The sequence below is a fragment of the Acinonyx jubatus genome, chromosome D2, assembly GCF_027475565.1.
Source record: "Acinonyx jubatus isolate Ajub_Pintada_27869175 chromosome D2, VMU_Ajub_asm_v1.0, whole genome shotgun sequence".
Lineage (NCBI taxonomy): Eukaryota > Metazoa > Chordata > Mammalia > Carnivora > Felidae > Acinonyx > Acinonyx jubatus.
The window spans coordinates 75,244,746-75,270,249 of record NC_069393.1 but is presented as its reverse complement, the minus strand read 5'-3'; the positions used below and the strand labels follow the sequence as shown (position 1 = coordinate 75,270,249).

The 25,504-nt window shown below is 46.1% G+C and overlaps 1 protein-coding gene across 2 annotated transcripts in view; it reads right to left on the bottom strand.

Moving 5' to 3' along the window:
* Positions 1–5,645: 5,645 nt before the first annotated feature.
* The window catches only part of WDR11 (WD repeat domain 11), a 67,961-nt gene continuing 48,102 nt past the window's right edge, over positions 5,646–25,504 (bottom strand). Inside the window, exons 17-29 of one of the 2 annotated variants that reach the window (XM_027063256.2) lie at positions 23,766–23,872; positions 23,240–23,354; positions 22,767–22,938; positions 14,795–14,903; positions 13,833–13,895; positions 12,565–12,630; positions 11,383–11,548; positions 10,631–10,726; positions 9,954–10,119; positions 9,381–9,478; positions 8,804–8,949; positions 7,765–7,844; positions 5,646–6,599 (exon numbers count right to left, since the gene is read on the bottom strand). In XM_027063256.2, the coding sequence (XP_026919057.2) occupies positions 6,442–6,599; positions 7,765–7,844; positions 8,804–8,949; positions 9,381–9,478; positions 9,954–10,119; positions 10,631–10,726; positions 11,383–11,548; positions 12,565–12,630; positions 13,833–13,895; positions 14,795–14,903; positions 22,767–22,938; positions 23,240–23,354; positions 23,766–23,872 (1,542 nt within the window). In that variant the 3' untranslated portion in view covers positions 5,646–6,441. Of the gene's footprint in view, positions 6,600–7,764; positions 7,845–8,803; positions 8,950–9,380; positions 9,479–9,953; positions 10,120–10,630; positions 10,727–11,382; positions 11,549–12,564; positions 12,631–13,832; positions 13,896–14,794; positions 14,904–22,766; positions 22,939–23,239; positions 23,355–23,765; positions 23,873–25,504 lie in introns of those variants that run through there. The other variant, XM_027063257.2, reaches the window with a different exon arrangement.

The following is a 25,504-nucleotide window of genomic DNA, read 5'->3' as shown; positions in this document are numbered from 1 at the left end:
CACAAAATTGATGAGGCGGGGCCATGATTCCCGATTGGCACGGTCAAGGTCAGAGATGTGGACAGAGAGGTAGGAAGCCAGGGGCTAGATCAGGCAGCGCCTTTTAGAGTCAGGCCCTGGTGAGGACTTTGGATTTCACCCCAAGGGTAGCGGAAGCCCCTGGAGAGATGTGGCCAGGGCCGCATATGCTGAGAATACGTGTCCAGAGGGTCACTAGCTGCTTTGTGAACAGAAAACGGGGCTACCGGTGAAGCAGGGAGCCGGCAAGGCTGCTGAGCCTCCCGCCTCCACACCTGAACTTCCTTCTCACATGCAGTTGGCTGGGTCCCACTACCACGGTCTGAGGACCCCAGCGGGTTCAGGAGGTCCTGCCCCTTCCTCCTGGCCCGTCTTTCCCTCTGTCCCTGGCTAGTGATGCCCGCAGCGCTCCCTGGGCCCCGACTCTGCCCACCCAGCCTGGGGGGCCCGTTCCAGCACTCCTGAAAAATGGAACCAGCCGCTTGTGCTGGTTCCAGGGCCATTTTCATGACCACACCTTTTCCTGTGCTGTTCTATGTGCCTGGGCACTCCCGGCTCGTGCTTGCTGGTCCTAATTCTGCCCACCGTTCAGGGCCGTGCGGATACCACCTCATGGGAGCTTCCAGGGAGTCGGCCTGCTCCCCGTCACCCCTGGGCCCTCTGCACCCGCAGCGCGCCGCCCCTGCTCTGTCTTCCGTTGCGGCATCGTGCCCTTTCATGGTCGCCCCCCGTGGATTCTGTCCAGCCCCTCCCTGGTGAGGGTGAACTTGCCCTGCTGCCCAGTGCTGCCCTTCACCTCTCTGCCCCCTCCAGCCCAGCCTACCTAGTTTTCCAGAAGTATCCGGTGGTGGCTGTGCCAGTACTCAGAGGGTGGCGGTTCCCACGGGGAGGGACAGGGCAGGGGCAGCAACAGAGGATGGGGACGTAGGAAGAGGCTTTGGAGTCTCAGGCAGACCTGCTGCGTGTGGATTTTCACAACTGCTAGAAGCTGGCAGAGGTTTCTAGAGATGCCTCAAGAGACAGAAGGCAACCCAGCGGGCGCCACACGAAGTTCTTTCCACGAGTTTTCCACAACGCCAGAGTGGGTAAAGGCGGAGCTAAGTCAGGAATCCAGCCTTCCTTCTTTCCGTCTGAATCCCAGCTCCCGCCCAGGCAGCGGGGCTCCGGACGGTGAGGGAGAGCGAGCCACGCCATCCATCCTCAGCGAGGTCAGGCAGCTACCCGGCAGAACACGCTGTCCCAAGCTCCACTGCCCCCTTTGCCCCCACATTCAGGTGCTGGGCACGATCACCGAGTGGGTTCAGAGGTAAAGAGGTTCGGCAGAGTTCCTCTGCCGGCCAGAGTGTGGCTCCAGCAGGCCCTCTGAAACGTGTCGGCATTTCTCAAAGCACAAACTTAGATTCTTACCATCACCTGAACTAACCTACTTTGGAGTCTTGCTAGAACATTACCCTCTGGGACGGCTTCCTAGCTGCTTGACAGGACACAGTCCATTGTCCTTGGCCTGCTCTTGGCAAAGACCGGCCACTTAAGACGAGAAAGGGCCTGTTGTTCGATTAAATTCCCCACTGACATGCACGCTGGAAGACCGCTAGGAAGCAAACGGTCTGTAGAACTGAATGTTGTTGTTGGACAGGTAGTTACCAAGAAAACTCTCCGTCATTCCCCACAAATCAGCCTGAGAAATCTCATTTCTTGGGCCTCCCTCCCTTCCATAACGTGTCTGTGCAAATTCCGATTTGCCGATTCCCTCCTGAGCTTTCCACTTGATTATATTGCAGATTCGTCCATTTTCCACTCTGGTTACTGTCCCACTTCCCGGTTCATCCACGTGGATGGCAAGCCCTAGCCATCAGTCACTGCGACTCCCCTGACCCAGGATTCTCTCCCCAGGACGATCTTCATAAATGTGTGCACCCTTTGAATTCACATCAGCAACAGCAGTACCTACCACTGGCTTAGGACAGAAGTATTTTTCATCTTCTACCCTGCCTCAAGTATTCTGGCTAAAAAATGATGGTGAATGTCAAAAGACTAGAGTGAAGTGAGGGTCTTCCTAGGGAAGGACACGTTGGGAGGTATCTGGAGTAAAACTGCGATTTGCTTTGAAATGCTGATAGGTCAGGGCGCCTGGGTGGCTCAGTCAGTTAAGCGGCCTACTTCGGCTCAGGTCATGATCTCGCCGTCCGTGAGTTCGAGCCCTGCATTGGGCTCTGTGCTGATAGCTCGGAGCCTGGAGCCTGTTTCAGATTCTGTGTCTCCTTCTCTCTGACCCTCCCCCATTCATGCTCTGTCTCTGTCTCAAAAATAAATAGACGTTAAAAAAAATAAAAAAAATAAAAATAAATAAAATGCTGATAGGAAATGGCTCTTGGATTAAACTTTTATATCTACAGACGCCTTTAGTCTCAGAATTGTCAGGAGTAAAACTAAGGTCACCCCAGGTGGTACATGTCGTATGTAGTTTCCCAGATCCACCACCATGGAGATCTGGGCCCGTAGAGGAGCCAGATGGGAGGGAGCCCAAACAGCTTTCTGTAAAGAGGTTGGTTCTCGTGCACCCGGTCACAGAAAAATCGCAAAGGGCTTCATACTGATCCGTGCCCAACAAGGCAGTGGGACACCTGAAATTTCATCACAAGGAAGTGCTTGGGTCCTTGAGTAGGCATGGGCAAACTTTTGCCCATGAAGTGCCAGATATTTAAATATTTTAGGCTTTTCAGGCCATATGGTCTCTGTAGCATCTACTCAACTCCACTGAATGAAAACAGCCACAGACAACAGATGGGCAGGACTGTGTTCCGATAAAACTTTATTTACAAAGCAGGTAGTGAGCAGGCTGGTCTGCAGACCCCTAACCTAGAGGAACAGTTCCAGGGAGAGGCCCCTTCCGGATGACCCTGCCTCCTCCCCCAGCCTCCACCATCAGCCCACTTTCCTGCAGGGTTAAGAATACCGTTAACTGCAAAGAGAAAACTGACCTGAGCTACATTTTGAAGGTAGTGACTGAGGAAGGTCTTTTTGTCCGATCTTAATTCTCCACTATCAGTTGAAGCCCGTCTTTCTGAAGCAGTACATCACAGGGTTTTGAAGAGCTCTCTTCCCTAACTGCACTTGGCTGTGCTAAATATAAATATGGAAGCCGGGAAAGCTAAAAATCAACCCAAATTACCTGAAAAATGCAGAATGTCTTTCCTTCCCTGACATTTAGAACCGTTATCTTACCTGTCTGACTAGGTCTTTATTTCTCAATATCCCTTAAAAAAAAGAAGGGGGCTGCGATGGTGTTTATTTGGCCTTTTCAGGCGAGAGAGCCAAATGCTGAAGGTAAATGCTTCAAAGTGCCAGAAGGGACTCCTGTGAGAGCTTCAGAACCACTGGAAATCCTGAGTGAGACAAAAGTGAGGCTTTCATGGGGTTATTTTCAGTGGGTCCTGCATGGCTGAAAAGCAAGCAAACCGAAGGACCCTCTAAGGACAGGAAAGACAGCGGACAATCTGCTCCCCAACGTGTCCTCCAGACCTGCCTGGCTACTTAGCTGCCAGCAGCTCCCAGAAGCGCGTTCCCAAGACTCAGCTTCTTCGCTCCCCTTCTTTTAAAACAGCAACGCCTTGGGGCGTCCGGGTGGCTCAGTCGGTTAAGTGGCCGACTTCAGCTCAGGTCATGATCTCACGGCTCGTGAGTTTGAGCCCCGCGTCAGGCTCTGTGTTGACAGGTCAGAGCCTGGAGCCTGTTTGTTCTGTGTCTCCCCCTCTCTCTCTCTGCCTCTCCTCCGCTCACGTTCTGTCTCTGTCTCTCTCTCAAAAGTAAACATTAAAACAAACAAACAGTAACACCTTCAAGGGTCCTCAATCTCAAGTGCCGTTTCATTTTACTGGAGAGTTCTTTCACTCACAAACCGTCTGGAGTCCATCAAATCAGTTACAAGAATGTGACCCAGAGCCCTGCTGGCTGGAGGCCTCTCCCGGCCGTGCCTCTGCCCTGCAGGACCCCTTCTGCTGCACGGTGACAAGTTCGCGGCTCAGCCTGACGTGGGTCACGTACCGCCACTGAGAAGAACGAGCTATCATGGATGACCACAGAGCACAGGAGTCCCCGAAACAGGACACTGTCCTCACGAGAGGTGGCGTTTCCGGGCAGTAACCAGCCGGGAGGGGAACTGGTTTCATACCAGCGTCTATTCTGTGGATTTCTGACCAGGAATGGCAGTGAGGGACGGGAGGCTCGTACAGATGCCACTCTGGTGTCGATTTCAGAAGAGCGAAATGTCCTGCTACCACTTGCAAAGCAATGGACGTACCCGCAGCAAGGCTGCGGGGAGGCCTACAGCATGCAGAACATCAGCCACGGAGCAGGAAGAAGGGAAGGGTGAGCGGCAGGCAAGGGCCCTGCAGGGGCCAGCCGGGAGGAAGGGGTCACCCAGGGGCCTTCCTCCCGCCTCCGCCGGCCTGGCGGCCGAGGGGAGGGCCAAGGCCCAGACAGTGCTCCTGTGGGCCCGGGAAAGGGAGGCACCTGCAGCCCCGAAGCCACTGTCGCTCTCGTCCCAATTCCGGCTGCGGGTTTCATCCCGGGAAGCCTCCCTCGTAAGGCCCCAGTAACACCATGCTCCTGAAGATCCTTCGTGAAAAGATAAGCGGAAGTGCAGGCTGACAATGAAGGTGATTCCTCCTCATCAGCTCTTGACCCTGAACGCACAGCAGAGGTGAGTGTAGCTAAGGGCCAGCTTCCAGCCCACAGGGTCACCAGGGAAAGGGGAGCCCAGGTTCTGTCTGGAATGGGACTTTCAGGTGGATCTTGACAGACCTGGTCTCCGTCTTGTGAGGAGTAACGACTGCCATTCTACCCAGCTGGACTGTGACAGACCTCGGGCCCTCGGCCGTCCCTGATTAACGGGTTCTCCCCGAGCTGCTGTGCCTGGCCGTCCTCTCCTCCATCCCCACAGGCCGGCAGCGCCCCATTACTTAGTCACTGGCCTCAAATCCAAAGCATATTTAATTTTCAAAATGCCCCACTCTGGAGTACGATTTCTTATTTTTCCTCTTGGCTTAGTAAGGCCAGCATTCTTTTTCCCTTTAGCTAGCTGATGGCCAAATAAACACAATATATGGGGGCAATCATTTAACTAATAATATACAGAGAGTGGTGTTTGCCCATGGCCTTTAGGTATTCAGATGTAACCTGCCTACAGGACAAATGGATGGATCCTGTATTTCCTCTAGAACCTTCAGCCAAACTGCCAGTCTCGGAACAAGCATTCCTTGTGACAGGCCTGTCCTCCCCATGGATTCCAGTTCCTTGTCGGAGGGGCTCAGGTTGACCTCTGAGGGCAGAGGGCATGATTCTATCTAAAAACCATATGTGGACATCCAGGAGGGATGACAGGAATGCCACCCCCTCTCCTCACCTCACCGAGAGCTGCACGCCGAGCCCTGCTCCCTCCGGAAATCAGAGCAGATCTGCCCAGGGGGCAAGGGCTTGGTCCAACCCTGCACCACACTCCCAGATTTCCTACTCCAGTTTCTCTGGACTCGGCCCGCAGCCTGGACTCTGCAGGGTAAGCACCTGGACTGACGCCCGAGAACCCAGCACAGCCCCTGGCCTCGTGCACCGCAGCTCGGGGAAACGCCTGGCTGCAATCTCTTTTTTATTTATCATTTCTGTAAGTCACAGACAGCAATAATTTATAATTGTCACATCTCACGTATGTCAGTTATTGGACAAACACAAAGACAGAAAATTCAAGCACAGATACTTCAAAAAGGAGGTTAGTGTCATGCATCAGAGAAGGAGTTAAAATTCAAAATACCCAAGATTCCACATCCTAGAATAAAACATAAAGCTTAAAATTTCCCTGTGAGCCTATTAGCCTAAAATTACAAAATTTAGCAACTGCCTAAAGCAGAGAATCAACCGTTCTATGTTCTCAAGGTAAGAAACAAGGAATGCTTTGGTAAAGTCATCTTTACTGTTTAAATATTTCCGCTCTGTCCCTTGAATGACTGTGTATAAACACAGGCACAGCACATATTTGAGAATTAAGTCTCACAAACTTCTCTCACTGTTAGATTTTCCAGACATCTGTACATTTAGTCAATGAGAAAAGCAATTCAGTCACTTGAATTTTAAGTTTAAAAAAATTAAAAGTATTTCCAGGGACTCTTAAGGCTGTCTCCAAAAGTATAAAATGTTATATACCCTTTCAAAATCTGAAGCGTTCGCATCTTTTTCTGAGATCAACACGGGACGTGGAAGTGGCCCCTAACAACACACATGCTCATTTGCTGCTGTGCACGTGAGCAGCTCCCGGGGACCCTGGCAGGGACGGGGTCCTCCGCAGTCTGGATCGTGACCGTGAGCACGGCCAGACCAACCTCCTGCCCCGCCCTGCTTACGAGGTCAGGTTCCCCAGCACAGATGGACTTGTCACTCTTCAGTCCGTTCTAGCTTGGGGGATTCCAGCTCCTTCAGTAAATCGCTGCCAGCTGCTCCAGCTTTTGAAGCAAAAAGAACCGCTCCCTGTTTGAAACCGAGGTTCTTCAAACTTCGGGCATAATCTGCATATATAGCAGAGATGAGTTTCTGTAAACCACAGTTAAGGAAAAGAAGGGCAGAAAAGGCTGTGATTATATTCCACCAAGCTCCCATGGGCAGGAAAGAAAGACCAGCTCCATGGGGGGCTGCTCAGAAGGGATGAGGGTGCCCTCAGGAGGGCGCAAGTGCAGACACCTGCCTGGGGGAGGCGAAGTCTGAGTACAAAGCTATTCCTTCTAAGGAAGATCCAACTAAATCCTCCTAGACTCCCTCAAAGCCTAACGCAGCCAAAGACTAGAAGAAGAAAGGTAAGATGTAAGTGTACACCCTGTGGCATCTGAAAGGCCCAGAGGTGGGTGGTTTGGGGGCAGATCCAGCTTAGGAGAGAGGTTCTGATGATAAAGCCCGCCCTGAGGCAGGAGCTCTGGCTACCTGGGGCGGGAGGGGGGGGGGGGGGGGCGTTCAGACAGCCCTGTTTCATTGCGCTCTGACATTCCAAATGGCCCCTTCCAACTAGAGCCAAGTTCACCAGTGCCTGGAGATAGGATAGTGAATAAGTTCAAGTTCAGTTTCATTGTCTGTAAAAAAAAAAACCATATACATATATATACACAGAAGACCAAGTATCTGGCAGAAATGAGGCCACAATGTAGTAACTCAAGAGGAGGTGTGATGAGAGCAAGCAGGGCTCAGCCAACACGAGCTCAAGCCCAATCTCTTCAAAGAAAAACAAGTGACTCATGTGAGGTCAGAAGTAAAAGTTCTGCTAATACGTGGGCCACCGTGACTTGCCTGCATGACGCACATCTCTGAAGTGCCATCATGGTTTCCCATTAGACTGTCGCTTTGGGTAACAATATCTTTTTTACCTATTCCAGAATATATATTCCCAGGTAAATATACACGTTTTACTCCACGGAGTGCACTCTTTTCAACAGCACTACTTTAAAGTAGCACCACGGCTCCTGGACCTGTCCTCAAGTATTTCCTTTCAGTTCAAACAAGCCTTCACAGAATGTGGAGTCCTGTCCCTTTCCAGTCCTTCCTGCCTCCCCGTCCATCTGACAGCTGATGCCAGCGACGCAGCCACCTTCTTCCTGACCCTTCCCTCCCATCCTCCCTCCTTCCTGACTTCGGTGGATCTGAGTACGGACCTTCGAGAAGCCCACTCAGCCACTCGCCTCCCCTCAGCATAATCCACCCAGTGAAGGATATCCGTGTCCTCGGTGACTTGGATCACACCATACTTGAGACAGGCTTCCACAAACAGGGCGGCTCTATCGAAGTATCTCATGCTGCTCAAGAGAACAAAGTGAGTTCAAGCTTTGGGATTTACGGCAGTTGGGGGCAGACCCACCCAAGGGTGTATTTCCGTACAAAGACTTGTTGTGCCCGTTCTCCCTGGAAACCTAAGTGCCAGTAGGTTATACCAGCACCTTCCAATCTCTGGCTTATAGAGGAAAGCAGGGGACAATACTCGTGTCCCCACCCCCAGGCTCTTTTTAATTAACGTTTACAAAAACTGTGAAACAGTTGAAATACACACGAATCTACAGAGATAAGACAAGCATCCACGTATCCACTGACCAGATTTAACAAGGAATTTTTGGCCATATTTGCCTCAGCCTCCCTTAATTTTAAATGTCCTGGAAGGGATACATATTATTTTCGGATATTATTTTGGGACATCTCCCACCCACAACGCTGACACCCTTCCTGCTGCTCTCTGGCCTTCATTTTAGTTACACTATTCAAAGCTGAATTCTCTGAAGACTTCTTTTATATTGTTCTACTTTTTTTTTTTTTCGGTTTATTTATTTATTTTGAGAGAGAAAGCGCATGCATGAGTGGGTGGCGGCAGAGAGAAAGGAGAGACTGAATCCCAAGCAGGCTCCGCTCTGTCAGCACAAAGCCCGACTTGGGACTCGAACCCACGAATCGTGAGATCATGACCTGAGCTGAAATCAGGAGTTGGACGCTCAACGGACTGAGCCACCCAGGCGCCCCTTTTATATTGTTTTTAACTACATGGTACCTGTTAGGTCTGGCTACTATACTGGCGGGAGCCCAGAGCTCCCAGGCCCAGTGAAGACGGGTAAGCATGGACTGTTCCATTCCTGCAGGGGTTCATAAACCTAACCCATAAGCTTCTCCTTTCACCCCGCACAGCGAGTGCTCCACCCACACCGCAGAGCCTCAAAAGAGCACGAAGCAATCAGTCACCCCGACTTGCCACAAAGCACTCTGGGTGTACCTGTGAAGGGTCTCGGCCACGCTGTAGAAGCAGCCCAGGGAGAGGAGGACCAGGAGGGCCTTTGACTTCTGGTTGACTTGTGGAGAGCAAAGGTGGTCCACCCACCTCTTTAAAACATCGGCACACTCTTCGGAATTTAAACGGACCTGAGAAAGAGGCCCACGTGAAAAACAAAGACATCCTGCGCTACGTAGAGAAAACTGTCACGTGATCAAAAGGGGATCTGTTCCTAGGAAGCAAACTCGAGGCCCGGCTCTGCCAGCACGCTGCCCTGACGCTGCCGCTCGCCATCGACAGCGGTGGGAAGCCCAGCCTGAGGAGCAGAGGGCCCGGCAAGGCCCCGGGGCCGGGGGCTGGGCTCGCACCCCGGCGGGGAAAGGGGCCAGCTGCTTTCGCTTAACTGCTACCACAGCGATCCATTTCTCATTAAGAAGCCACGGAATTCATACTCCTAAATAGGAGCACGGGAGTTGCAAGAAAACATTCGCACAGCAGCTCTGCAGCCAAAAACCGCTTCTAAATGACAAGGCCGAACTTTCTATCCCAAACGCTCAATGCACCTCCTGGGGTGACCTACTTTTGCAAGCCAGGCGGCCCGGTTCCACTCGCCGTATGTCTGCAGGTAGCGGCAGGCGTCCGCGGCCTTGTCGATCAGGCAGAGCAGCTGCACGCCCTCTGGAAGACAGAACGGCAGCCGCCCCGGTGAGCCGGCGGCCCGTCCCCGACAAGCCACCACTGGACCTCATCTGGTCTCACGCATTTTATACCACTGCAGACGTTCTTCACTCACATTTCAATGCAAAATGCTAACGGAGAGTTTTACAACGTTACCACGCGAGGATGGGGGGGGCGGCCAGTGCCAACACAGTGCAGGAAGCAAACGGGGAGAGCGCGGGGCTCCCGCCCTCGCCTCCCCTGTGGCGGCCGGACCGCTGTCCCGGGAAGCGTTAGCGGTGCCCCTTTCCCACCTAAGACGTGTTCCGGTTCAGATGATTATGAGACACGGTCATCGTACAAAGAGCTAGCAATCACTGCCTATTTTTCTCCAGCATATATCAAAAAGCAAGAACTGCCTTCAGAATCCAATGCTCTGCTGGGAACAGGCTGGATTTTCGGGAACTGACCACCACACCCCCACGGTGTGCCTTACCTGCCAACTTGCCGTTGGCAATCATGTTGGTCGCCACCAGCTTAATGGTGCTCTGGGAGGGGCCTGACGAGGTGACAGTTGTGACCAAACAGGCTTTCAGTGAGTCACAGTAATAGTGCTGGTTATCCGCACTTGTCTCCAATAGCAACTGCACAGCTCTGTCTGTCTAATGAGAGAAACCGTTCTTGTAACTATGAGACTGTTTTCTTCCAACATCATCTTACCGAATTTATAATCTGGAACACTGAAGTTTACAGCTTAAAGAAGACTTTCATTTTCAAAACTGGCTGGTCAATGCTGTGTTTATGCACAAAAACAACAAAGTCTCCCACTGCTTCTTTGAAATAAAGGCAAAACCACAGTCTGGCTTATGCAAATGCTCAAGAAACTGCTTACTTTAGCTTTGCATCTGTCAATTCTGAGACACAAAACCAGACCACACCCAAACAGTTAGGTCTCATCGGACATTTATAGAAGTCAACTACAGATTTTCGCTTTCTCACAGGTTTTGTTGGTCTTATTTTGAAAGACAGCCCAAATTCACATGTATACTTTCAGAGAAATACTCTGATCTATCTACCCATTTGTGTGTGTGCGTGTGATCTAACGTAATACTCTGAAATACTAATCAAAGAGCAGCTCCTTGAAACACGAACGAGTTATAAAAGTTGACGTACCTGACCCAAGAGAAGTAGCTGGTCTGTACATTTCCTTGTATGATCATAAGTTGACCGCTTTACTTCCTGGAGATTAACCCTTTCCAGCTGAAATTTCTAGAGTAGAAAAAAAAAGAAAGAAAATTGAGCCTGGATTATAAGACTTGAATTAAATTTTACTGTACCTAAAAAAATCATTTTATAAACCCTATTTTGACTTCTGACGTTATTAGATAATCAACTTCACAGAAATCCAACCATTTAATAAGAATTTGATTAGGAAAATTGTTGACATGAATTCTCATTTGTGTGCAAGTTTGCCCATTTACAGAAACCGGGCGTCGGGTGGAGCTAGGTGAAAGCCCTCTGAAGTACTGAGTACTGAAGTACTGAGTACCAAAGTACTCTACTGCAGTGAAAACATCATGAAACCACCTTTTTATACACAACACAGCAAATTCAAGTCAAGCGAAAGAAATATTTGTTATTTATAGAAAATAAAATGAGAGAAATTAAAAAGAGTCTTCTAAGTGAACAATTTTAAGAAAACAAAGGCTTAATTCTAAAATCCTAATGTGTATTTAAAGACTCAGTAAGCATTTATGAGCTTTTCCAGGCCGGAGTCAGGCCTTTTTTAGGCAGGGGTGCCAACGGACACATTTCTGTTACACGATTTCAACTTAGCTGGCACGTTTCTCGAGTTCAAGATACTCGCAAAGACATAAGCGATCAAGATGACAGCGTCACAGAGTCTAACACACGAAACAGAATACCTGGAAATAGGCATTTTCACAGAGTATGTCGTAACATATATCCAGCGGGTTGTTCACTTTGTCCCGAGGGGAGGCCTCTCCAACGGCTGGGCTGCGCGGGGACGAGCTGTGCAGGTAGTGTGCGGCGACGGTCCAGAAGTGCAGCTCCGACTCGTCGCCGTACAGCCTGAGAAGGGGGACACCGAAGCCGCGCTGAGCCCACACGGCAGACGTGGGTGTGGCCAGGGGCTCCCCCAGTAGCCTGACGAGCCAGGAGCCTGGCACCGTCACGTGGAAAACCATCTGGGACACCGGCCTGGGCCGGGCGGGGAGAAAGAGGGAGCGGCGCCGTGTCCAGCCCCGTCACTGGGCCTCCCACAACGCGGGTGCCTGCGCACACGGCCCCTCCGTGCCCCAACCTCCCGCTGTGCCGCGGGAAGATCGGCGCCATGGTTCCGAAGCCCGGGCAATGGTTCACCCGGTTTGCCATTAGCACACGTTTTAATCTGGACCAGAGCTTCACATTAAAGAAATTAAATTCCTCTGGGAAAACTGGCTAAATAAGGTATGGAAATAGCTGCAATTTATTCTCTGGGGAATGGACGGAAGGGTATTTTTGTGCAAGTGACAACTCTGGTACAGTAAGGAAGTTACAGGTTACTGCTTCTAAATACAATTTATCAGCGTATTTGAGGACATACCCTTTGTGCCTGATACTTTAAAACATGTATTTTTTAAAAATTTTTTCATGTTTTTTATTTATTTTTGAGAAAGAGAGACAGCACGCGAGCAGGGGAGGGGCAGAGAGAGAGGGAGACACAGAATCTGAAAGCAGGCTCCAGGCTCTGTGCTGACAGCTCAGACACGGGGCTCGAACTCGTGAACCACAAGATCATGACCTGAGCCAAAGCCGGACGCTTAACCGAGCGAGCCACCCAGGCGCCCCTAAAACATGTATTTTAAAAAGCTGTCCATAGGAGGCAATCTTTTCAGTAGAGAAGGCCTAGATCTCATGTTAAAAATGTAATTGTTTTTCCTATTTGTATTACCTGTTTCAAAGTTAATTGTAAATCAAATCTAAAGGATGAACTGATATGCCGTTTTATAGTCTGAAAAGGTTTGGTCTGAAATAAAAACCCTTAATAAGAGAAATGAGTTAATCTGAAATACTCTTGTCTCTTACACAGAGCGTTTCAGTGTTACCTTGAAACAAGCAGGCATCTCTGCAATAGAGTGAATTCCGGATCGAGCAAGAGTTTCTTTATGTCACTGCAAACAAAAATCCAGACAAAGGCAAGGTAAAATTTTTGAATCAAACAATAAAGGAGATAAATCGCTATACTCTTGAAAGGGGAAATACACTCAGTACTGTTAATCTACTTAAAGTTTTGTTATTCCTTAAATTTTTTGTTCTTTTTGAACTAGGTAGTATGCCTAGAAGGAAGTTGCTTTGCCAGGACACTGAAGTTACAGATGCTTTAGAAGGCACAGAGTGTGTCTGGGCTTAGAGAACTAGAACCTGTCAACCACAAGGGCGTGATCTCTGACTCTGGCTTACACCCTGGCAACAGGTCAACTCATGGTTTTGAAAACAAGAACAGATGTCTAACAATAGGAACGAGGTCACTGTTGATAAAATGGTTTGCTAATCATCAGAAACAGTATACACTTTAGGAAAGATACATTCAGAAACTGTTCCCAAAAAATACATAAGGAAAAAAAGCCAGGTTTTTGTAAGTTGGTTTTTCTAAAATAGCCATACATAGAATATTCATAAATAAGGGGAGGAAAAGAGGTTCTTTAAATCTTTTCTTTTCCACTGAAACACAAATGTTAACTTTTGGATGCAGAAAACAGTAATTACTTTGAATCTGGCGTCAATAAAACATGGTAAATTTATTACATGTGATAGATTCTAAGATTGCAAAAATGTATCATGTTTTACCAAGAACTCCTGGCGGACCCATACTTTTCCACTTCCTTTGCAATGTTATTCCCAATGCCAATTAGAGGGTACTTCTAAATGCCCTCCCTCCAGGGAGCACATTAGTTTCTCAGAGTTGTACACGCGCAGCACTGGACACAGAGAACTTATTTTAGAAAAGGCAGCTGCCACACAAGAACCACCCTGTGCGTGGCCTCTAGCACGAGGCTTCGCAGGGCACTGCAGGTGGAGGTGGCGGAGCCACAGAGGTGCTCAAGCCGCAGCCTCCACCCTGCCCTGACCTGAGACCACAGCAACCTGATGCTTATAGACTTGGCGAAGGTAGATGTTGTCCCTGTAACTATTGACTAACTATGTTTCTGCAAAACAAAGATCCTCAAGGGAGATAAACCTCTGTGAACAGAACGGTCTCGCCTTGGGGCTACTATTTTCTAAACACAACTTACTTTAACTTCAAAAAGCCTAAATTATAATATTTTCCTTCTCCTAGTCTTATCTTTTCATAAAACGTAGCCGGAGTGCTTACTTTGACAATGAATTCAGCTGTTCTTGAAGGAGATTCTTTATTTCTTCATTTTCTGGATAATCACTGTACAGAAAAGATTGTGAGTCAGCTCATGCAGTTACACATGTAATACAACCATGTATTTCTTCACCAGAAAAAAAGTTGTGCCAATAAATACCCTTTGCAGTAGCTGGTTTAAAAAGCTGGTTTCAGACCAAACAGCAACTACTCAAGAACCTATCAGCCACCTTTCATGACTGCTTTTAGTTTTAGTTAAAACAGAACAAACAAACAAACAAAAATGAGTAAAGAAAGTCTCATTGGCTTTCAAGAAACCAGAAAATTTATCAGTTGGCTCTAAAAACAATCATTTTAGATTCATGTTAATAAGGAACCTAGCAATGACTAAAGGAATTTCTTCTTTCTGCTCTGCAAAATGGACATTCATTTCTCCAAGGAGATACTTCTTGGAGAATAGATACCCATCACATTATTTTCTTTTTTTTTTTATTCCCCTAACCCCTGCCTACCTGTGCACTCGACATGGCAGAAGTCCAATAACACTCGCAGATTTAACTAATAACCATACTACTAGTTACTGTATGTTTTTGGAGTGAAGCAGGCGGGGACATTCATAAAACATACAATACCTCTGCAGTAAGCCCATTCTTGCTGCTTTTAAAGTGGATTTTAAAGTGGATTTGAAGCCTGGCTTCAAATTCCTCTTGGCCTAATTGGCCATCTTCACACTCATCATACATCCCACACTCCACATTTGGACCACAACCAGAGAGCTGCTCGTGTACCCAGCACCCCCCCCCCCCCCCCACGCTCCCGGAGGGTGCGGACGAGAGGCACATCAGGGATTGTTCCAATGTGTCTGCCCCAGCTTGTCTTTACAGACTCCCGCTGTACTGATTTTCAGGGTGCCCTTCAACCCCAAGGAAATTAAGAAAGGAAAACAGCACGTGGTAAAAACTTACACACGAGAAATGTCCAGAGAATACTGTCCGTTCCACGGCTGGTGTAATAAGAAAGCTTTCAAGGCAAGAGAGGCCCTTGGAATAAGGAGATAGGGGCACCACACAGGCTCTAGACAAAAAAAAAAAAAAATAATAATAATAATAAATAAAATAATAAAATTTCTTTCAATAAAATTTTGTAATTCTGCTACGAAGCTTCAGCTACAGCAGTTTACAGAGAAGTCAACAGAGAACAAAGTAGAAATGTGGTGGCAGCTGAGAGAGGGTACTCAGTGTAATCACTGCTTAAAGACAAGCAGGCTAGGAGTGGGGAGATTCTCTTCATTCAAATGATTAATATCTCTTTTTCCCCCTTTTAAAATGTAACTGTCCTTGTATGGTATGAAAACACTGATCTTAAGTGAATAAAAGATTCAATGTAACAAAACTCAACCGACATTAAGAAACCTCATTATTTTGAAATACTAAAAACAGTACTTACCTGTGTCATCTGATACCATTTGCCATCTTTGCTCTTCTGAGACTATTAGACAACATGGCCCATCAACCTTGAGCCTGTCACTAAAAGCCACCTCGGATCAAAGGCATTTTCAGGTCTCACTTGTAAGAGCAGCCCTTGAACAGAAGGATCATCTTCCTAGACCACGGGCCCTAGCATCCCCTACGGGCAACAGCTGGCTTACTTAGGACACAACAGAGATTTGCCTGTTGTTCAGCACGTTCTAGCCTAAAGAAGCAGAAGCCCCAGGGCCCGGTGTCTACGCAGCTGTGCGGCAGCTAACTTACACAGCCTGCTGGGTCGGACACTCGAGCGAATACAGTTCTTCGGGACTTCATTTCAACTTTAATGAATTAACCTTAATTAATTTCAACTAACTTAAATTTAAAAACTAATACTTGATTCGGTCATCGGATAACTTTTAAATCTATTAGGAAGAAGATGAATAGCTTCGTGGCCACTTTTTCAGTTGTAAATTTTATAGAATCTAAAAACAGTTTAAGTATTTATGCTGAAAATTTGTCCTCTGAATTAAGATAAGTTCTAATGTAAAATACATACTGGATTTTGAAAACTGAGCACTCAAAAATGTGAAATATCTCATCAGTAATTTTTTTTTAATTTTTTTTTTTTAACATTTATTTATTTTTGAGACAGAGAGAGACAGAGCATGAACAGGGGAGGGGCAGAGAGAGAGGGAGACACAGAATCTGAAACAGGCTCCAGGCTCTGAATGGTCAGCACAGAGCCCGACGCAGGGCTAGAACTCAAGGACCGCGAGATCATGACCTGAGCCGAAGTCGGACGCTTAACCGACCGAGCCACCCAGGCGCCCCTCATCAGTAATTTTTAATACGGACTATATGCTGAAAAAATTTTGGATATGGTAGGTTAAATAAAATTTTTATTAAAATTAATTTTATCTGTTTCTTTTTACTTTCGTTAAAGTGGGTACCAGAAAATGTAAACTAACATATGTGGCTCACATTACATTTCTACTAGTACTGCTTTAGAAAACTTCATTCTATGTTGTTAGCTAAGAATTAAATCAAAGATAAAATATCTTGTATGGACTTTTCAAAGTCAGAACATGGTCAGAAATATTTCTTTATAAAAATTTTTTTAAGTTTATTTTTATTTATTTTGAGAGAGAGATAAAGAGCAAACGGGAGAGGGAGACAGAATCCCAAGCAGGCTCCATGCTGTTTGCGTAGAGCCCCACGCTGGGCTCAGATTCACAACTGTGAGATCACGACCTGAGCCGAAGTCAAGAGTCGGACACTTAACCAACTGAGCCACCCAGGAGCCTCTGGTCAGAAATATTTGTAATACTACTTTTTTTCAAACCCAAGAGTTTTAATATTGACTTATTAAAATCACTTAAACTGCAGTCCATATTCAGAGGACCTCTGTTACTTCCTTATCCTGACAGGTATATTCCTTGTCGGAAGCCCAGCATCCATCCAAGGCTCCTGCCTACACTGGCTTCTCATGTCTCCTGAGTCTCCCCTAATCTACAACAGTCTTCTCACCTTTTTGTTTTTGGTCTTATACAATGTTTTCATTTTGGAAAAGTCCTGGCCCATTCATTGTCTTAGGAACTGGTCTCCATTGTGATTTGTGTGTTTTCTGAGCCTCAAACTCTGGTCAAACATTTTCTGCAAGAACGGGATACAAGGGATGTTGTATACTTCCCACCACATTCCATTGGAGGGAGCATGTCGGCTGGCCTCCTGTTAACAATGAATCTGATCATCTAGTTAAGGGGAACTCATGGGCTCTGTCGTAGTCAAGGCACAGTTTCTTCTTTACAATTAGTAGGTAACATGGCGGGTGGGGTGCAGCATGGGGAGATACTGTGAGACCGAATTTCCCATTCCCTTCCACCCAGTGGTCTGACACCCACTGATGACCCTGGCTTGAACCAACTATACATTAGGAAGGGGAATTGGTGATTTTCTAGTTCCATCATTTTTCCATCATTTCTAGTTCCATCTAGTCTGTTTACATTTATCAACCAGCATTCTTCTACAAATAGAAGCCTTCTCTTCTTGCCCACACCCGTTCCTCTTTCTCTTTGAATATTACTAGGAAATAACGGATTAAAAAAAAATCAATATAGCTGTTATTCTTTGCAATGTTCAGACGGCCCCAGATTTGGTAGTGGAAGCCCCTAAATGCTAGTTTTTATATCTTTATGACAGGTTCTCATTCGTCTTTCAATTCCTTCCTTAGTTTCTGGCAACACACAATGTCCCAGACTCATCTTGTAACTTTCTTGCCTCTGTCCTGGAATAAACTGTCCAAGGAGCCCTGGTTCTTTTTAGTTGGGAAATGGAATTTATAAACCAAATCTGGGTGCCAGGAACGCTCACTGCCATCTAAATGTCATTGCTTCTAGGTGTGAGATCAGTATACAGAACCAGGATATGAGGAAATAAGGAAATAACATTAAAATTAAGGAAATCACATTAAAAAAGGAAAAAAGTCACGAATTTATACTGGTATCTCCAATGCAGATCCACTCCTGGAGGGTTCTTCCTCCGCACCCCCCATTCTGTGTCTGTATCTCCCTTTTCCGTCAATAGGAACCCTGGTTCCCCTAAATTGCATTTACTGGCCTGTTCCAGCTGATAATATGCACAAAACAGTTTCAGAATGACTAGTGCCACTGTCAACGAGTGGACTGGTGCCACCACCCAGGGCAAATTCCTTTGCGGCTCTTTGTCCCCAGCATGAACCACTAAGGTGCACCGGGAGAGTTCTGGCTTTCAGTTATTTGAACTATTCTTACCAATTTGTCATATGGTTTGGTTGAATGGTTTGTGTTCAATTCTAGAGTTTGCTTTTTCTTTCACCCTTGTTTTCATTTTGTGGTTGACCTTTGAACAGCATGGGTTTGAACCACACGGGTCCACTTACAGGTGAATTTTTTTCAATAAATACAGCACCATGCTGCAAATGTATTTCCTCTCATGAGTTGACAAAATTATGATTTCACGAAAATCTCCTATGATTTTCTTAATAACATTAATTTCCTTTCTTTAGCTTACTTTATTGTAAGAATACACATCTAATACATACAACATACAAAGCATGCGTTAATCGACTATTTAGGTCATTGGTAAGGATTCTGGCAACAGCAGGCTATCAGGAAAGTTTCTGGGGAGTGAAAAATTATACTTGGATTTTCAAGTGCATGAGGGGCCGACAGCCCTAAGCCCCATGCTGTTCAAGGGTCACTTGTATTTTCTGAGTACGCACAACATTTACGTGATTCCAAACTTGAAACTATATAATATTAGTATATTCACTGAAGTCTCACCCATCCCGCTTCTCTCCATCTTTCCATCTACCTCCTATGGCTCCCTTTACTAATCATGTTCTTTAGACCTTGGATTATTCTGCGTGGCTGTTGTTTCTGTAAAGTAAGCAAGTGCAGGAGCAGACCGCACACACCTTTACCCTGGCATTGTTCACCTACCCATCTCCTTTCACTCCACATCCGTTCACAGAGACAGCCCTCATTCTAGTTTACTGCTGGACTATCCCATTGTGCACATATTCCCAAATTTATTCTCTCCAGAATTTTGCTATGGTCACAGGTATGGATGGACACGTCCGGGTAAATCATTAGTAGTGGAACTGCTGAGTAAAAAGGTAAATATACGTGCACTTTTGTGAACTACTGTCCAATCCCCTCCTCCAGGGAGTGCTCTGTGAGTACTGCACGAGTTACTGGTTTCCTCAGATCTGCAAGAGCATGTTTTCAAGCTCTCAATTTTTATTGATCTGACAGTTGAGAAGCAGATTCTTAGTGTAATTTTAATTTGTATGTTTCTTATTAGGAATAAAGTTGAGCATCTTTTCATATATTTAAGGGCCATTGGTATATATATTTTTTCTTCTCTGTGGATAGTCTATTAAGGACTTAGAAATAACTTCTAGAAATACCTTCTCCCAGGTTATAATTTGCATTTTGCTTTGCTGATAGCTTCTGTTGCTATGAAGTTTTTAAAATTTTTCCATTCGGTAAAATTTATCTTGTACACCCAGGTTATTAAGGGAGGAATGTACCTGGTAAGAGTGAGACTTACCTACATACCTACAGAACCATTAAAACCAGCACCGGAAGAGACGAGCGTGGGTTTACTTATTAGCACACTCTGTCTCTTCTCATCCTTACTAGACAACCACGTAATCCTCCAGCTCTCAAGTCGGCCCCTGTCACTTTCAGACGGTAGTGGCTGCTGGCATTAGGTTACAAAATGTTTGGAAATAGTCCATGTGAGGACACAAAGACTTAACGGTACAAATTAAGCTTGGAAACAGAGGAAGTTTCCAGGTTAAGTGGTAGTTTCTTAATCAATGGACAATGAAAAGACACAAGAGAATATTCTTAAAAAGCAGCACTCCACAGTTTTTACGTAACGTGAGCAAGACAACCTTTACCAAGCCAGGGCAAACGGAGGGAAACGTCTGATTTTTAAAAACAAATGTGTCATTTCTTCGAAACGAAACATTGCTGATGGCATCCCAATGGGGGTGAACAAATTGCAAGTGAACTCCACTCCCTCCTACCTTTCTTCTCAAGGGCAAAGATCAGCCATGAGAACACAACAGGTGACCGTCTCGCAGCTGGAGAAAGTCAGCTACAAGAGCTCGTTCACATCTAGAAATAACAGCGTAGAATGAAAAGGCGGCTCGCGGCACGGATACTCTCCCTCACACGTTCTGCTTGGTCTGGGCTACAGTTATCGGGGTGTCAAACAGAAGCACGCCCAGACTGTTGGCTGCCTGTGTGACAGCAGTGCAGAAAACACTGAAGAGCTGAGAAGAAAAGCAGGAGGAAGATCGCTCCCCCACCAAGCGGAGGTGGCAAATGGCAAGGCGCGCAGGCGGTCTGGGAAGGAGAGGACCCTGCCCTGGTGACTTTTTCACTATGACGCAATGAGGGGGGGAAGAAGGGACACAAGAAACACTACTGACATTTTGGGCGGGACCATTCTTCATCGTCCAGACTGTTCCATGCACTGCATGCTGTTCAGTAACCCCAGACCTCCCCCCTGCCCCCGCAAGTCATGACACATTTCCAAATACCCCAAAGGAAAACCACTGGAAATGACTGGAAAGCAGAGGCAGACGAAGAGGCAGGGTTTGGGCATAAATCTGACTGCAGAAAGCCTCCTTCTATGTGTGCTCCCTCGGGGAAAAGCATGTCGTCCAGCAGTGGCCCGAGCAGCCGGAGGAATCGGATTGCGGTCTCTAACACCACGCCGACGCCTTTCAGGGTGTGTGGAAACTGCATCCAACTGGAATGTCATTAAACAAGTCCCACACTCTTGGATTCCTTCTTGACGCCGCTAAAAAAAAGTCTTACAATTTTTTTTTTTTTAAATGCCATTTTATGACCCTGATAAATAAGGCAGCAAAGGTTCTCCAACTCAAAAACAGGGCCCCCCGTCTTTTATGTTTGTCAGACCTTCTCGCTTATTGAGGTGGGGAGGCTGAGACAAATGTAAACGGGGGGACGGGGAGAGGACTTTCTAAGCTGTTCTAAGAAAGCCGACAAACCTGAACCAGTAGGATATTCTCTACTTGTTATTAAGGAGATTAAAGAAAATTTATTAAGTATATCACTGCATATGACCTAAAATGATTTTTCATCCCATATTAAGAAGCCCAAACTGTCTAATTCCCCAGAATAAGAATATATTAAACATAATTTTCCCAGACCATATCAGCATGTATCTGGAGGTAAACACAGAGACCTCTTCTTGCTAACTCCGTATTCACACTGCCACCAGTTTTGATTCTTTAATGTGTATCGAATGTTGTTTAAAGGTCAATATTGACCTTTCCCCATTACTATTTTAAAGACTTTCCCTTTCTGGCTGAGGGTACATCACTAGAGATTGGATAGGAATGATTTAATGATGGGCTCCGATTCTGTAGTCACTTTAATTTAAGAAAGAGCTACCTTGGCTTTGGTAGACTCGAATTTTAAATTAATTGTGACTGAAAAGTTTTCAAACATTTGGATTATACTGGCGCACCTCTTTAACCTACAACTAGTAACTCAATTAGAAAGAAAACCATCTCGAAGTTCCCTCGATTTCCGAAAGAACTTGAGGTGTGTTACGGAAGGAAGTAGGGGATGGTCGCCCCTCTGCGGAGCTGGCAAACGTCTCAAGGACAGATGCGGGCATGCAGTCCTCAACCCCTGGCTTCAGCAGGTGGCCATCACAGTCACACAGGAGGAAGCGGCGGTACCGAATCCACCGGCAGGGGTGGGGAAGCGACAAAAACAAAGCACACCTAACAGAACTTCGAGGGAGCCCGGCCAGCATCCGCAGCACGCTGGGAGCACCTCAAGCAGGAACACAAGGTCCAAGGGCAGGTTTCAAAACACTGTCTCTGAATGTGCCAAAGACCGACCTTCCAGAGGTACAGACAGTTCCCAGAGCTGCCAGTTCGAGGCTGAAACTCAGCAAGTGACCAAACAAGTCTCTTAGGAAATGCTCTACAGATCAGCAGCCTGGAGTGCACACCGCAGGGATGCCTGGAGAATGCTTAATGCAGGAAGTTTCCTGCTTGGCTCCAATTAGGATCAGAAGGTCTGTCTCCCTCCAAAAGCACATTCCAAGGATGAACGCTGTATTTCATTGGACACAAGCTGCCTTTCAAACCGACAATCCCATTCTTTTTTCAAAGTCACAGAGGCTATAGTTACTAAAATATTCTTCATTCTGATAAAAACAATCTAAAAATAGGTATGATAGAGCAATCATCTAATTTTATTTTGACTGGCCATTTAACCTATCTTAAGATAGGTATCAAAATTCATGACAGAACACTGTCCTTACCAAAGTACCTTTTCTATGATACATGCTCGCCCCTTTCTTTTCTAACATGGTTTGTTTTCTCCCTCCCTCCCTCCCTCCCTCCCTCCCTCCCTCCCTCCCTCCCTCCCTTCCTTCCTTCCTTCCTTCCTTCCTTTCTCTCTCTCTCTCTCTCTCTCTCTCCCCCTCCCTCCCTCCCTCTGTCTCTCTCTGCCCAACATGGGCTCCAACTTGTGAGATTAAGAGTCACATGTTCTACCTACTGAGCCAGCCAGGCGCCCCCAGTGATATATGCTTGCAAAAGATACCAAGCTCATTAGGAAGAAGCCAGCAGCACCTTACCACTAGATTCACTTCCTCTGATGAGTTCTCCTGAATTCTAAGTGTATCATTTTTATGTAAACATCTTTGATCTTTTGACAAAGCACTCTGCAAAGGGTCAAAGAAGGGGCACTTGTCAAACCAGAGGCGGAGAATGACTGGCATCTGCAGTTACAGAGTCCAGCGCACTCAAGCTTGAAGTTAATATATTTCCTTAAACTCAGATGGTTAGAAAGCAAGACCGAAAAGAAACACAGGCAGCTCTGTCTTTGGAAGAGAGCAGCCTGGGCGAAATAAAGGCGTTCCATACCGGTTAGCTCTTGTTCATCCATTCTGAAACACGTGGACTTCATAGACATCTCCAGGACTCGGATACACCCATCATCTGATGCCAAGATCACTTTATCTGAAGTACACCAGTCCACATCCAATATCCGAAAGGTCACGTTTCTTCCGCTTCTTAAACTGCTCACCATCTGAACCTACAAGAGTGAATTTGGTTGTCATTTTCAGAAAGAAAAGGAAGATGTTTATCACAGACGGTGCCTGTGGCAAAGACCAGCGCGAGTTAAAACCGAACAGTCTTTGGCAATCTCCTTTCCACATGCAGGTTGCATTTTAAAGATTCCAAAGACAGTGATACCATTAAAAGCGAGAAAATGGTTTTGAGAAGCTTGCTAAACCCATTACACAGGCTTCATTTCTACATCAGAAGGAGGGAGAAGAATACAGCTCCTGTGGCCAGCAGCTTGGTTGGAGGGCCCCTCCCGGGGCTGAGCCCACCTCTTTCGTGTCCCACACTTCCGCACCGTCGCTGTACATTGCTATTAGTTTTTGGTTTCCTTTACCAGGGGCAAAACGAATCTTCCTCACCCAGCTGCGGTGTGTAGGTATTCCTCTGAGGACACACAAAAACAAAATGCCAGTATGAAGCAGGGTAAGATCTCGTCACCAGAAACTATGTCCAATGACTCTTTCTAGGTCTGTTTTTGACAAGGTCTGGTGACACGAGAACCACTTTGCTTTCTGGGACAGGGGTCCCATCTGACAGAAAGGGTTTGCCTTTTCACAACAACTCGAATAATGTCTCAGCAAGCACTTCTGCCTGCATACTAAATGTCTCCAATGAATGACCCAGAGCTTGGCTCAAGGCCCTTCCTCCCAAGTTCAGTGACAAGAGACCCAAGGGTGTAAGCGACACTGGGTCATGTTTAATGATCCTACTTACCATGTCACAAGCCTCCAAAGGAAACGTAACAAGAAGCTACTTTTTTTTTTAATCAAATAATATTGCATTCTCGAATCATACCTGGATACTCTGCCTTTCAAGTCCCAAAAATTTAAATTTCCATCCATATCTCCAAGAACTAATGTGTCACCTTTCCAAGCGATGCAGGTAATACTACCCATACTTCCCTAGAAAACAACAGCAACAAATACACATGGCTTTCACTACTTAAGAGCCATCAAAACAGAGAAATGTTTTTACCTAATGTGATAAAATAATACGGGTATTTTAATTAAAACTTCACTATAAACGGTTTTGCTTTAGTATGAATGCCATCAAATACTAACAGACTTCGGACACTAAAAGTGCCACCCACCTAGTTCATCAATTTCAACTATGAAGAAACAGGAGATTTCAATTTGACAGACATTAAGTTATCCGAACTAAATTTATAGAGAAAAGATATCTTTTAAGGAAGAAATTCCTCATAGAAAGCAAATTAAAAGAAATAAAGAGAAAGAAGAAAACCTTTTCCAGAGAGCTCTTGTCTCCAACTTATCATTCACTGCAAAAGGATAAACCAATCTATTCCAGAGGAAACTACTCAAAGCTGTTTCATAACGGATTGTGCAGTTTTTCTACTGAAAAGGGGACCCAGAGCTTCACGGATACCTTCAGGAATAATGAAGGTAAAAAGATACTGTAGATTAAAGGCGTCTGCACAATCTGAATTCACAGAAAGCTTTGCAAAGAAGGTACACATGGAAACTCAAATATAAGAAGGTAACACTATTGTAGTAACTCCCAGGCGGGGTTTGAGAAAGGAGCCTACTGCTCTAACAGACGCACAGAGGCAGTGTGACAGAGACTCTAGGAGTCCGGGCTCTGGAGTCAGCTGCCTGGGCTTGGATCTGAGCTTTATCACTCAAATCTGTTGTGTGCTTTGGGGCGCATTCACTTAATCTTCCTGCCTCTTGAATTTATTATGGATCAAGTAGGTTAAGCTCATGAAACTTGAGGAGTTCCTGTTACTATTAATGAATTTCTACAGAAAAGGGCTCAAAACAATGCCCGCTACACAGCAGTCAATACATGCTACTATTAAACCATATTATTGCTTATTTATTTCTCCACTTATTAAATCTGCTTTTACAGCTATAAAACAAAATAAAAATAAAAATCCACATGCTTAGTTCTCATGCTATCCATAGTAGGGAGTAGAAAGCTCAAGGTTTGCCAAATTGACTATTAATAGACTGGCCCACACGTCAAATACTGCATAAATCCTAGTGGTAGTCAAGAAACAAAAGAAAAAGACTGGATTAAAAATGAATTATTTTAGGGGCGCCTGGGTGAACCAGTCGGTTAGGCATCCAGCTCTTGATCTCAGCTCAGGTCTTGATCTCAGGGTCGTGAGTTCAAGCCCTGCATTAGGCTCCATACTGGGCATGGAGCGTACTTTAAAAAAAAAAAAAAAAAAAGTATTTCAAAGAATTCAATAATAAAAAACTTAGAAAGTTATGTTAAATAAACAGAATTCTATATAGTATGAAGCAACACTGCAAGGTCTTATTAAACAATTTTTAATTAAGAATTTGCCTTTAGGGGCACCTGGGTGTCTTAGTTGATTAAGTGTCTAACTCCTGATTTCAGCTGAGGTCGTGATCTCACGGTTCATGAATTTGAACACCACACTGGGCTCCACGCTAGCAGTGTAGAGCCTGCTTGGGATTCTCTCTCTCTCCCTCTCTCTCTCTCTCTCTCTCTCTGCCTCTCCCCCATGCTGTCTCTCAAAAATAACTAACTTTAAAAACAAAAGA